The sequence below is a fragment of the Zeus faber genome (assembly GCF_960531495.2).
Source record: "Zeus faber genome assembly, chromosome: 4".
Lineage (NCBI taxonomy): Eukaryota > Metazoa > Chordata > Actinopteri > Zeiformes > Zeidae > Zeus > Zeus faber.
The window spans coordinates 8,997,138-9,010,182 of NC_137191.1; the positions used below are offsets into that span (position 1 = coordinate 8,997,138).

Sequence of the window (13,045 nt, forward strand, 5' to 3'; positions counted from 1 at the left end):
ACACGGGGGATGTGGCCTTAACACCTGACATTCCTTATGCACTGATGTCTAGAGGAAGCTATTATTTGATTTACAGGAGTATGTAGGACTGATATTGCTCGACAAATCAAAAGTGTGAATTTAAGGAAATAGGATTACTTTGCTTAAGCCAAATTGTGTTTTTAAATTGTCTTAATTTTGAAACCTTTTGAATCAGCTTTTGTACCATGAAATAATGGATCCTCATTCTTTCATTTGTACAAAAGCCAATACGAGTAATACTGAAAAACTCTGGGAAAACAGTCATTGTTGATTAATTAACATTTGCTTTATTCATTTGTCAGAACATGTGTTTTAAGCTTCCGTACAAGATGTGACAAAAATAAAGATACAATAACAATATGTACTCTGCCTTTTTGCTTTTTACATTTCAATTCACTGTCGTCGTCTGCCCCCTCCCCCCCAAACTGCTACAGTACACACATCTCAATGAACTAGCGCTCATAATTATCGACAATTATGTTAAAAACAAAAAAAACAACCTTTCAACCTAGTACAACCGAACGTGGCCTATGTAGTAGTGACCCAACATTTCAGCCACATGTAAAATGGGGAGTAATCTTACATTTTGACAAAATCACAATTGGAAATAAAAATTAGTCAAGAACTACTGAAAGTTCTAAAGACACACACACACACACACACACACACACACACACACACACACCCCTACCCCTCAAGAACTTGTCTCCTTTCCTTTACATGAGGAATAAAATGCTTTCTAATCTGGATGCAGCAGTGAATTATACAATGTTTATAAAACAACCACCAACCGAACAAGTATTTTTCTTGTTTGATGTCGACCAAACACAGCAATGTTGTTCTTGGCATGCACACAGTCAACCGTAGGATGTGAATAGCATCATAAAATATCAGCATAAAACCTTTTTGTAAAAAAACTAACAAAAAAAAAAACAAAAAACCCCTCAATCTACACACCTAAACGTCCAGCTGCATGTGAACATTTCTCAGGTGTTTCTTTAGGTGAGAGGTCTGCACGAATCTCTTGTCGCAGATGTTACAGCAGTACGGTCTCTCACCTGTGTGAGTATACAGGTGGAATTTAAGGTTGTTTTTGTCGAGGAACCCCTTTGCACAGTACGAGCACCAATACCGCTTCTCCCCATTGTGCCATCTCAGATGCACGTTCAGCGCCACCCTCCTCTTGAACTTCTTGTCACAGAGGGTGCAGTGGAAGGGTCTCTCTCCGGTGTGGCTCCGCACGTGGGCGTCGCCTTCCGCTTTTGTGAAGAAATTCTTGTTGCAGAACGGGCACACAAAAGGCTTTGCTTTTTTGTGCACCAACAGAATGTGCTGCGTGACACCGAAGCGGTACACAAAGCCCTTGTCACAAATGGGGCACTTGTGTATTCTGCCGTTTTGGTGCACCCTGCGGTGGCGGTTCAGGAGCTTCGAGTCGGGGAATAACTTGCCGCAGACTTTACAGGAAAAGGGCTGCTCGCCTGCGTGACTGCTGACGTGGAGCTTCAGCGTAGCGGCGTTGACGAGGATGCAGCCACACTCCCCGCACTGGTTCTTCAGGAGATGTGACCCGATGACCGATAACGGCTGTAACGGGGATACAATCGGTGGCCCTCGCCCGAGTATCGGGGGGGATGCAATACTGGGGGGGTAGATCCTCTGTGGCGTGCAGGCGATGTCCAGGGTGACTGGAACCTGGAGCTTGGACAATTTTAATGACTTATCGCCAAAAGGTCTTTTTTGCGGTTTGGCTACTTCATTGAACACCGGCTCCTTCAAATTACTGTTGGCTAAAACCTTCGCTGCCCGAGGCGAATTTCCCCATTCAGTACTGTCTCTTGAAGTAGAAGGACTTTCATCTAGGCTTGATCTCTCTGGCATAGCAGGTTGCTCAGGGCTACAAACACTGCCTGCAAATCCAGACCAACTAGACCAACTGGAACTGGGGAGAGTCTGGTTATTACAGGCCTTTTGTCCCGTGTCATCTTTAAATAATTTGCGACTAAACGCAGGTTTTCTGGTAGTCTTCTTGGGAGTATTAGCCTTGTTTTCCAATGTAGACACACTACGACTGACAGCCGACACCTGAGTTCTCTTTTGAGAGCGACAGTCGCTTCCAGATTTGGACCCCCTGGTACTGAGAGTAGGTACACTACTTGTTTTTTTATCGTTGGCTTTCTTTACAGATTTAGACGCCCCACAACTGACAGCAGGGGGCTCCGCCGTTCCTTTCTTAAAACCGGTGCCACTGTTTGCTGATTTAGTGTTTCTAGAACTTGCAGCACTATGTTCACTTGTCGTTGCACCTTTTTCTGATACAGCCCTAAGAGTGACAGGAGTAGCTTCACTGGGCGGCTTGTTACGGGCAGCGCTGTTGGTTATTGATGATCTCCTTGGCCTGACGGCAGGTTTACTGGTCTTTTGTTGAGGACCGTTGTCATTTTTTGTTATTCTTGGTGTCCTACGACTTACCAAACAAGGTTTGTTTGTGTTTTTATCAGAGCCCTTTTTAGTTGATCTAGGTCTCTTAGATGCAACAGAGACATTAGTGACATTTTCCAAAATAGTAGTGTCTCTAGTTAATGTGTACTCCTTGGCGCTATCAGAAGTGCATTCACTCGGAGCACTTTTAGAACTTGCAGCATATTCAATGACGCCAGGCATTTCAGGGCTGGAAGTGGGCTCATCTGCATTTTCAGGCTGAGAGCTCCATGCATCATATCTACCAGGTCCAGGGCTCACACCATCTTCTGCCAACCTCGGCTGCTTATGGCAATGCGCCGATTCAAATTCTGCATTCAATTTTGGTACTGTGGCCAGCAAGCTGGATGTAGGGCCATGCGATTTGAGATCACTACGAAGCCTTTTCTTGATGCCGTCCTTGTCTTTTGTCCCAACAGCACTGGAGGAGATCTATAAGTAAATAACACATTACAGAAATATCCCTTTGCATGTTACTTTACTTCAAAAGAGACAAGCATTAAAACAAATTTCCCTGGATACCAGTCACTTAAATAACATTTACAATAAAAACATACTAAATATAAATTGTAAACAGCGAGTGGCCTTACCTTTACTTTTTCGGTGCACACAGGTAGCATGGCCAATTGCGCCAAAAACAGGGCTTTGGTCATCTGTGAGTGAGGGCTACACGAGTCATTAAAGACATCTGTCAGTCTGATAGGGGGAGCTGATCGCTCCTTCGGCAAAACAGAGTGTTCCTGCGCTTCCTCACTCTCACTGGTAGGTGTACTGTTCAAACTCACATCCGAGTCGGTGGCCGGGGGGGATGTCTCGGACGCAGCAGAACTTCCACTGCTAAAAGTACCAGGTGGCTCAGTCAATGTAAACGACGTTGATGGTTTCTCCTGGACCTCGGGCATCGCTGCTGATAAATCCATTGGCCCACATTCCACGTCAGATTCTTCAGACTCAGACAATGTGAGTAGAGTCTGATCGGATAAAGTATAAGTCACTGAATCAGTGGCCCTTTGCTCTGCAGACGCCGAAAAACCCAGACGAGGAGTCTCAATGGCTGATGACTTTTCTCGAGTGCCGTTTGTTTTGGTTAGATAATTAGATAGGTTAGCGAGCACCAAGGCTTGTGTGGTCTTTGAAGTAGGTGTCACCTTTAATTTGTTCAGACTTGTGGAAGAAGCCGATGTACTCGACAGAAGTTCAGCCCCTTTCGCATTTCGTGGGGGTGAGACAGGTGACTTGCCCCCTGCAGCCAAACTATCTTGTATAGTATGTGACACGGAGGTCTGTCCACGCTGGATTACCAGGGAGCCATTCAAGTTATAACTGGCCTCGGCGGCCGAAGTGGATCCCTTCGCGGGTTGGCCCACTTCTAAAGGAGGCAGCCACAGTTTGGTTAATTTAACCACGGCCCCTCTCGTATTTTGAACAATTGATGTTACCTTTGGCGAAAAATTGGACTGTCGAAATCCAGGAGAGGCGGATTCGAAGTTAGACAAAGTATGCCCAGCCACAGACGTCTCCCGAGTTACTGTGTTGTGCTCATTTAGTTTGCCTGACCCACCAGACTGCTGTGGTGTCAACAAATCCTTTGGATGGGGTTCTAACTGGACAGGCCTCAATACAATTTTCTGAGGCGCCGCGGTATGCTGCTCTTGGCTCGGTGAAGCAGTTGACATGGGCAACGTTCCTGTAACCACCCTTAGTGAAGAGTTGTCAGGGCGTTGCAGTTGTGACTGCACTCTTATTTCAGTTGCTCCAGTTGCCATTCCTCCGGTCTTAGTTTTGGGAATGAAGACGGTGTAATCTTTCTGTCTAACTTTTGGACTGGACGGTCCATGAACAACAGTGCAAGAGATTTGCTTACCAGACAAAGTCGGAGAGCAGAGGGTGCCTTGGTGTACTGGTGTATGGGTCGTTGATGAATATGCCTCCTGGTGACTTGGCACCAAAGAAGCAGTTTGTGAACTAGAACCAGGTGAATAATCATGTGGTTGGACTGATATCCCTTCTGAAGTCGTAGTTTCCCCTACCCCAATCAAAGGAGGATCAGGAAAATCATCACATGCAAGCGGTTCACTGGCATCGATTGGTTGTTGCCAAGAGCCTTGGAATTTGTTTTTCTTTGGTGGCCGTCCCCTTCCACGTCGTGCTGGTGGATCAGTCAGGAATCCAATGTCAATCTCCGCCGATGCGACTTCTAAATCTTCAAACGCTTTTGGGATGGGTGTTGCTACTGACAGCTTGTCAGGCATTAATGAAGCATTGCCAGGTGGTTGCTTAGCAACATTTAATTGTTCCTTTACCATTTCTCGATTCTCATTCTGAGTTTGCTGGGTGACTGCTGAGGCTGTATTTTCTCTTACTCCAACCAAAGGAGGATGAACCCTGCTGTGGACTGCAGGAAAATCATCAGATGGAAGCTGTTCATTGGTATTGACCGTTTGTTGCCAAGAGCCTCGAAATTTGTTTTTCTTTGGCGGCCGTCCCCTTCCACGTCGTGGTGGTGGATCAGTCAGGGATCTAACGTCAATCTCTGCCGACGCAACTTCGAGCTTTTCAGGCATTAGTGAAGCGTGGACAGTTGGTTGCTTAGCAACATTCAATTGTTCTTTTAGCATTTTCTGGGTGACAACGGATGATTGCTCTTCATTAGAAGATTGAACTACAGACATTTCAGCAGCTGTAAGTGGTTCCTCCACTTCCGCTGATGGATTCTGTTCATTTAAAAACTTCACAGACTGTTCTTCAGTAACTACAGACTGTACTTCTTCAATGACTGTTTTATGTTGTGCCTTCATTTCGGCTGTTGCAGGCTTTTCTGGTATCTTTGGAGTTTGCTCTACATGATTTCCTTTCATGTTGTCTTTTAGTGAATGAAGAATGATAACTGGTTGATACATCAGTTTGGAACCATCACATCGGGCTTCTCTTTTACAACTTCTCCCATCGTCCTCTCCGGTGCAGATTGTTCTCAGCCCCACTTGGGTGTATTCTGTTGTAGGAGATTTTGTCACGTCACATGAAGTCGTCTGGTTAATGGAGGGATGTTGGACACAACTGCTACCTTCTCCCACTGTAGCTGTGGAAGCAGTAATAGAGTGCATAAGATAGAGGTAAAGCAAACACGCTTTTCTCCTAAAAATTTCTTTGAATTTATCCAATCAATATAAAAACAGATAATGGATAGTTGCATGGATTTTCTTAAATCTTATCTTGATGAACTCCATGATTTACCTGGACTATTTGTCAGAACTTGTTTGTGGACTACGACCGGCTGCAAAAGCTCCTCCTTGAACAATAGATTAAAGAAAACATTGTCAGTCGAAAATCAACATTCGTAAATAATAACTTGGGATACACTGTAATGGAATTGTATAAATAAACCTAAGAAGTGTTTGCTTTCTATAGCAGATATCACAACAAATAATTTATATTGTTAAAGGGAAGAAAGAATTTCTGATCTGAAAAGGTTGGGCATCCCAGACTAGAATTTAGAGTAGGGGCATCAGTTCTCCAAAGAGGGGGCTGGTGGTGGTTCTCTATAACTAAATACTGTACTCTTGTCATCCCACAGGTCGTTCACAGGACAGAGTTATTGCAGCAGTTCTTGATGATTTAAGAATTTATAAAAAGTTGCATTGCAGGGTGAGAACTTGAACTCCACTTGCAGACTAACGCCGTCCTAGATGCAATGGCACAAATACTCTGTTGTATGCCCAGCATGCTGACAGTAAAAGGTATTTAAAATAAATAAAAAATAAATAAAAAATTAGGGGGAAATTACATAAATTAAAAAGGGGCGTCACGATTCTCCAAATCCAAGACTCAATTTTAAAAAGGTCATTTCATTTCAACAGATTCAGTTAGATTTTCGATCTAAACACTTTTTCCCCCCTCCCAGCACTGACAGCTCTGCCATTGTTAAGCCTATCAAGTCTTGTTTTGTAAAGAAAAACATGTTTCTCAACAACCAACTTTTATTTGAATATTAAAAATTATAAATAGCAAAAATAGGAGAATATTTAACCAACAGACCCAAACAGCTAAAAGCTTTAGCAAAACTAGACTTAAGAATAATAAAACAATAAGTTACTTATTACTCTACTTTTAAGTTACTCACTAAAATAAGGGCAAAATGGATGCTTTATTTGCCAGAGGGGAACGCTGGTAGTAAAAGGAAAATGAATACCTGCAGCGTTGCGGCTCCAATCAAAGCAAATAAAAACTCTAAATGTATTTAATTTACTCCGTTTCTCGCTGCCGCTCTGCTGTGGAACAGATTGCAGATTGCTCCTGAAAAAAATCCTGCCTGTGTTCTCACGGCCCTGTGGCAAATACTCCACCGGTGGTTGGGAAGCTCTACACGAGAGGACATGCCATCAGTGATGGTCAGGTTTATTTCCCCACTTATAACCACCACATCTTTGGAATTACTGGCCCCAATGCCAGGTTAGCTGATTGGAACATCGCTGAAACCTTATGGTAGGATCTGGCGAGAATTGTGCATGGCAGATCTCATTTCTTCATCCCTCAAAATATATTTGATATTCCTATAAAGTGCAAAAGCTCCTATAAAGCGCATAATATCCCACTACGCAGTTGAGAACTTGCCACCAAAGATGGATTTCAGCTTCAGCTTGCAGGCAAAGGGTGGTCCTACTCTACTATGTCCTTAAGATACATTTATCTATAAATTTTTCACCACATACATCTTTGGGCACATCGACTGACCTTGTAATTGCAGCTTATCCAAACATTCATATGTTAAAGAGAGAAACTGTTGACAATCTCACACCAACCCCCTGTAGTGCCAGTGTATATATGAATGAATGTATGTATGTATATAGATTTCACCTGGTGATTTCCTTCTGCAGATAATTCATAGGACAGGTCCATCTGCAAATTCTCCATCGGTTCATGTCCCCCTCGTTGCTCCAAATTTTGCACTGAGCTTGTGGTTTGTTCATAGTAACAGTGATCTTCAAGGTGCATTTGCAGAGAGACAAGGTCTGCCATAGAAAATAAACAGATTTGATTACAAACATTATTGGCCAGGAGAGAAAATTATTTTTCAGTGGGGTCATGTTTAGGCAATACAAATAACACAATAACAATCACGACATCAGGGCTCAACACTAACTTTTAAAAGTGGTGGCCGGGCTGGCAAACGTCAGCTTATATTTTGACAAATTAAGACAAGTTATATGCCATCTTAATAACAAAAATGTGACAAAACAATGTTTAAAATATTGATTATAGTACCCAAACAAAATCTTTGTAGTTTGTGTTTTGTCTGATACTTGAATCTCCAGAGGAAAGAAACACAAGTCAAGACAGACAAGAGTGATAATAACTCATCTGATCACACTTAGCCTGTGTCTCTCTCTCTTACACTGCAATGTATATGATCACTAGGGCTGTGCCCAAAACAGAATTTTTTTCCAGGCGAACCGGATTCATCTGTTCAATGGGAATATTCGGCGGGGGGGTCGGGTAGCCACCGACCGGATTTTAAACGGACCCCAGGGCAAAATTATTAAAGGCCGTAGTATCGATACGTTTCAACGTTATGGGGTACTGTTACCGGTATTTGAGAAATTTGGAAAAATAGATTGATTTATGAAAGCCATGTAACCCATTTCTAACTTTCAATAAGATATTCATCTCAGAAGCATTTTCGCAATTATCAGAAGAGACATCTCCCCTCTCTGCCGCATCATCGCTGGAGATATGCGCAAGGGGCCAGCTCTCTCTGCCTGCCTCACACACACACACTGTACTGAATGGCACAGCGCACCAAAATCGAAGCAGTGTTAATTTTGCTCTTAATTTGTTTTAGTTTTTCCTCTTACAAAATAAAAAAACGATAAAGACTACAGTTAAAGCACTGGATCTAGCAGTTTCCATGAGAGTAGTAGTAGTACCATTAAAATCCTAACGATATCGATCCCTACGAGTTGTGCCCTGTCCCCACAGTTTAGCTGTTTTATTTGGAGGAACAGGGCACGGCGATTGGGGAGCACGGGGAGCTGTGTTCACCTCTGTGTCCAGATGTGGATAATTCACACATATGAAAAAGATATTTATGATTTCCCTAAATGTATAATTTCCTATGCATTTTGTAAGCTTATATCGTTTTTTATGCCGTTATGGTAATGCACACCGACTTGAAGAATCTCGGTTGACTAACGGCTTTCCGACTGATGATTCGAATCGTCGACTTCCACCATTACTCCTCTGGTGACACTTAGCCTGTGTCTCTCTTACGCCCACGCGAATATGCTCACCACACAGACAATAAGAATCTCCACGGTCCCGTTCGTCACAACAATTTTGACCAAATTGACTTTAAAGACTAAAGCCATTTCCTGTACACACACACCTTTTCTCAGTACACACACACCTTTCTCAGTACACAATTTAGTTTCAGTCACGCCACCCGCTGGTGCGCTGGTGAGCAAGCGCACCAACGCCCGTGCTGCGTATTGGTTGCGACTGTAACAGCAATATTTAAACACTAAGTTACGAATGCAACTCAATTATTTATTTTGGAGGTGCACGTTTTGCCGTCCCTAATTTTTTTGTGTTAAAAAGTGGTTGCCAAAAGGGGGCAACCAGAGCCCACAAACTGGTTGCCAATCGACTCAATCTGGTACCCTTATGACGATTTTGAAGCGGTTTCACTGTAGCATTTCACCTATATAGCAATACATGTGTATTGCGCATGACTTTAACATGTAATTATTACAAAAAAATGCTGTAGTGGAAAAAGACGAACTAATAAGAGATGTATTATAACAAAGGAAAATATGGGGGGGGGGGATAGAAAGATTCCCGATTTCAACAACCTTCGCGGCTCTAACACACGAAGCGACGTACATGCGCCACCGATTTTTGAGCGTAAATGGTGTCGAGGCCATGGAGAGGCGGACCCCGCCAACAATGGAAACGGCACAAAGAGGAGCGCATACGTAGCGCAAACACAATGAATTGCTGTTTCCTATGAAGTGCAAGCAAAATACACCTGGAATTGTATAAATACATAGATTCCAACGAAAACATATTACGGATTACCACGTTAAACGTTCGACGCGTGTTTCTTTTCAAAAGCGGTTTAATATGGTATTATATGAAGAATATATATATATTTTTTTATTAACAATGATATCAACAATAACAACTATTGTAAAGAGTCTGTACAGCTTGGTCCAGTGACCAGCGTCAATTCTCTAAACCCCCACTATGACTCGTACAGGCGGGTTAAGCTCCCAGCAACAAAATGGCCAACGCACCGCACTGGATTCCGGTGTCGCATTTTTCTGGGGCTCGTGGCTCCGCGACGCCTCCATCCGAACCGCGGGGGGATCTCTTTGGCGTCTCCGCGTACTTGGACTTCAGGGCCTCGTTCTCCTTCGTTATCCTGGAGATCTCCGCCCTCAACTCCTCCACCGTGCTCTCGTAGAGCTTGGTCGTCTCTGCGACCGCGCTTTTCAGCATGTTGTCCATGAACGAGGCGTAGCGCGTCTCGAAGCTGCCGCCCGCCATGTTTGAAGCGTCTTCTTCAGGATAGATATATTTATTTTGGTGTACAAATATAAATCGGTCGAAATTATAACAACCCGGCGTGTTTACATCCAGCGGCTATACCACGTTCCCAGGCCGTTCCCACCCCGTCCACATGAGGACCACAACATGGCCGCCGCGTTGCCACAGCCTCCCTTTTGCTCGCTTCGGTCACGTGACGTGACGCGACGCGCCGGGAGGAGGCGCGCGGCGCCGTCCACGTCGTGGAAATAAACGAGTTTTAAACGAAAACCTGCGTCCGTGGGTTTTCTATTTGTATTCGGTTGATTTATTTCTCCCTTTTTTTTTTTTTAAATATATTTTAGTTCATTATTGAGGTTATTGTATACTGCTTGATTTATTGTATACTGCTTGATTTATTGTATACTGCTTGATGATTTTCTAATGGTATTGCCATTCCCGGATTACTGTCATCTATGTTTTATTATTGGCGTATATATTATACATATACACACTGTATAATAATAATAATAAAGACAGATCCCGACCTCCGCGGGAAGATGCTCCTCCGATATATACATTTATTTACATATTACGTGTATATAAATAAATATATGTATCGCAGTAGTCGCAGTTTCCGGGCCGCGGTTGCAGGACCCTTGTTTTTTCGCGTTAGCGCCACCCCGCGAACGGGGTGAGCAAGGAGGACCGAGGCTCTCCGGCCATGGGCACGGCGACCACGGAATGTACATCTCATTTTATTTGTTTAACGTGAAACAACAACAACAAGTGTCTCTCGGCTACATTCAACCAGCAGTGGCCTACCGTCGCCAGTGTGAATGCTCGTTGAATACTCGTTGTTGCGCCGTTTTAATGCAGTTTGAATAACCGTCATAATTAAACCGCGCCGACTGCCTGTGTTGTCTCCTCGCCTTGACTTCGTTATGGGATGTTGGGTGGCCCCGAGAGCTCAATGCACTGCAGCTTAAAAAGAAGACACGCAACGAGACAAACCACGAGCAAATGACGAAAAACACAACCCTACCCACCGAAAACACAGCCGCGTTACGGAAGCACTGGTTGATCTGCGATAAAAAAAAAAAAACCGACCGAAGCTAAATTAATGTCGTGTCCGTTATTATAGATGAGAGTTTACACAAGTAATAACCTGGAGCCACAACTATCACAGGCCAGTCGCGCCACGTGAGGCCACCGTGTCCAAAACCCTCCTCCTGCTTCGTCCGTGCAGCGAATACACAGAAAGAGAAAAGAAACAATACTTTCACACCAACCCACGTATCTTATCTAGGTCATGTAAGTGCAGCGTTCCTGAGCAACCGGCGTCCAGCGGCTCTGTGATACTGTGGTGAAGTTCCACACTATATTTTTTGAACGCTCTTTTTTTCCCCCCCTTCTCTCTCTCATTTTCCCCCAGACTACGCCCTGCAGCAGCTCAGAGTACCTCTGGGGGAACCAGATCCCCCGTTGGAGAAACACTGTTTTAGTGTACGGTGCAGGTAGACCGTTCACAGATGCCGACCACCGTGGCGTTGCCACTGCCGGTCGCTGTGAGCGTGTGATTCCATCTTTATTTTACCTGATAATTAGCTGGCTATGCTAAATCTTTAAAATCACAAGTTGTTCGAAAGTAGTATGTGGGTGGAATAAATATGAAAATCTATAAGTGCATGGACAGAAAGAAGTGTTTGGGTGGAATGAACCCCTCTGAATTTTCTACTTTTTATTTTATTTAATTTTTAATTTTTTCCTAGGACATATTGTGTGCTATCACCGGGTGCGCTGCATTACATTTCACTGCATATATGTATGGAAGTATGTATATGTATGTGACAAATAAAAATCTTGAATCTCTTGAATCTTGGCTACAACCATCCAAAATAAACTCAGACTAAAACAAGTAGTTGTTGTGTATTCAATACTTTATGATTTATCTCACACCTGGGGGCAATAGGAGAAGTTCCAAAGCGCACTGTGGGAATTTCCACGACAATTCATGGTGACGAGAATGGGATCGCAAACTTGATTTTTCCATTCCGGTCTCCACTGAGGGTAAAGCATGCACGGCCGGGGTCCAGCACCACTGGAGCCTTACCCCCCTGCCGCGTAATCGAAGCGGAAAGGGACGAAGGGCGCCTGAGAGCGAGGTGACCGGACTGGACTCTTCAGTACGCGATCCCCGAAACCAAAGTATCCACGTTAAAAGGTGAGAACACAAAACATCTTCAAGTATCTGGGATACTTGGAGCACAAAAAGACCGCCAGTACGGGATAGGGCTCTGGGTCAAGGACATTACCTTGACAAGGTTAAAGACACTATTCGCGGAATACACATGAAAGAAGCACTATTCAGGGAATAGTCGCTGTAGTTACTAGAAAATGGTAAAGTAACAGTAAAATAATAAAAAAAACTATATATTTGTAGTTTTTTAATTATTTTTTTAAAATTATATATATATATATATATATATATATATATATATATATATATATATATATATATATATATCAAGAGTTATAAATCACAACTGATAGAAATATGATTCAAGCCTGCTGAGAACAGTGTAATAAAACGAAGCGTACAGTCGCCATAAAATCATAATGCGTGCATTTACAATTTGTTAAAATGGGTTCCAAAATAAGTAAGGAAGAGCCGTCCAATTGGCAATGCTATCAAAAATAATATGGTCTTGGATATACAATTGCAGGAAGGGGTCATATTGGGGGTTTCCCGAAAACTGTAGTGTCAGCAAAAATGAACGAGACAGATTAGGGAGAAAAATTTGATGAATATGAAAAAATGTAAAAGATAAAGGTAAATTGGAAAGTGCTTGGGATGTGGTATAAAGAGATATCGATTAGGATGACGGAAAGGAGAAATGAGCCAAAATATGTCAAAGAACCCATTAGCCCTGGCCACGGCCAGTTACCCATGTTGATTTTTTTCCTTAAAGGGCCCGGTTGCGACTCCTCAACCTCCCGCTGTCTGTGGCAACCGCTG

The 13,045-nt window shown here is 43.3% G+C and overlaps 1 protein-coding gene across 1 annotated transcript; it reads right to left on the reverse strand.

The window, feature by feature from the left end:
- Positions 1-587: 587 nt before the first annotated feature.
- Positions 588-10,166, reverse strand: LOC307228783 (uncharacterized protein). Its single transcript, XM_079998577.1, has 5 exons — positions 9,795-10,166; positions 7,357-7,511; positions 5,737-5,791; positions 3,093-5,581; positions 588-2,934 (listed from the first exon to the last, which is right to left on the reverse strand). The coding sequence occupies exons 1-5, from the start codon at positions 10,045-10,047 to the stop codon at positions 979-981; spliced, it is 4,908 nt and encodes a 1,635-aa protein (XP_079854703.1). The 5' UTR covers positions 10,048-10,166; the 3' UTR covers positions 588-978.
- Positions 10,167-13,045: the final 2,879 nt, after the last annotated feature.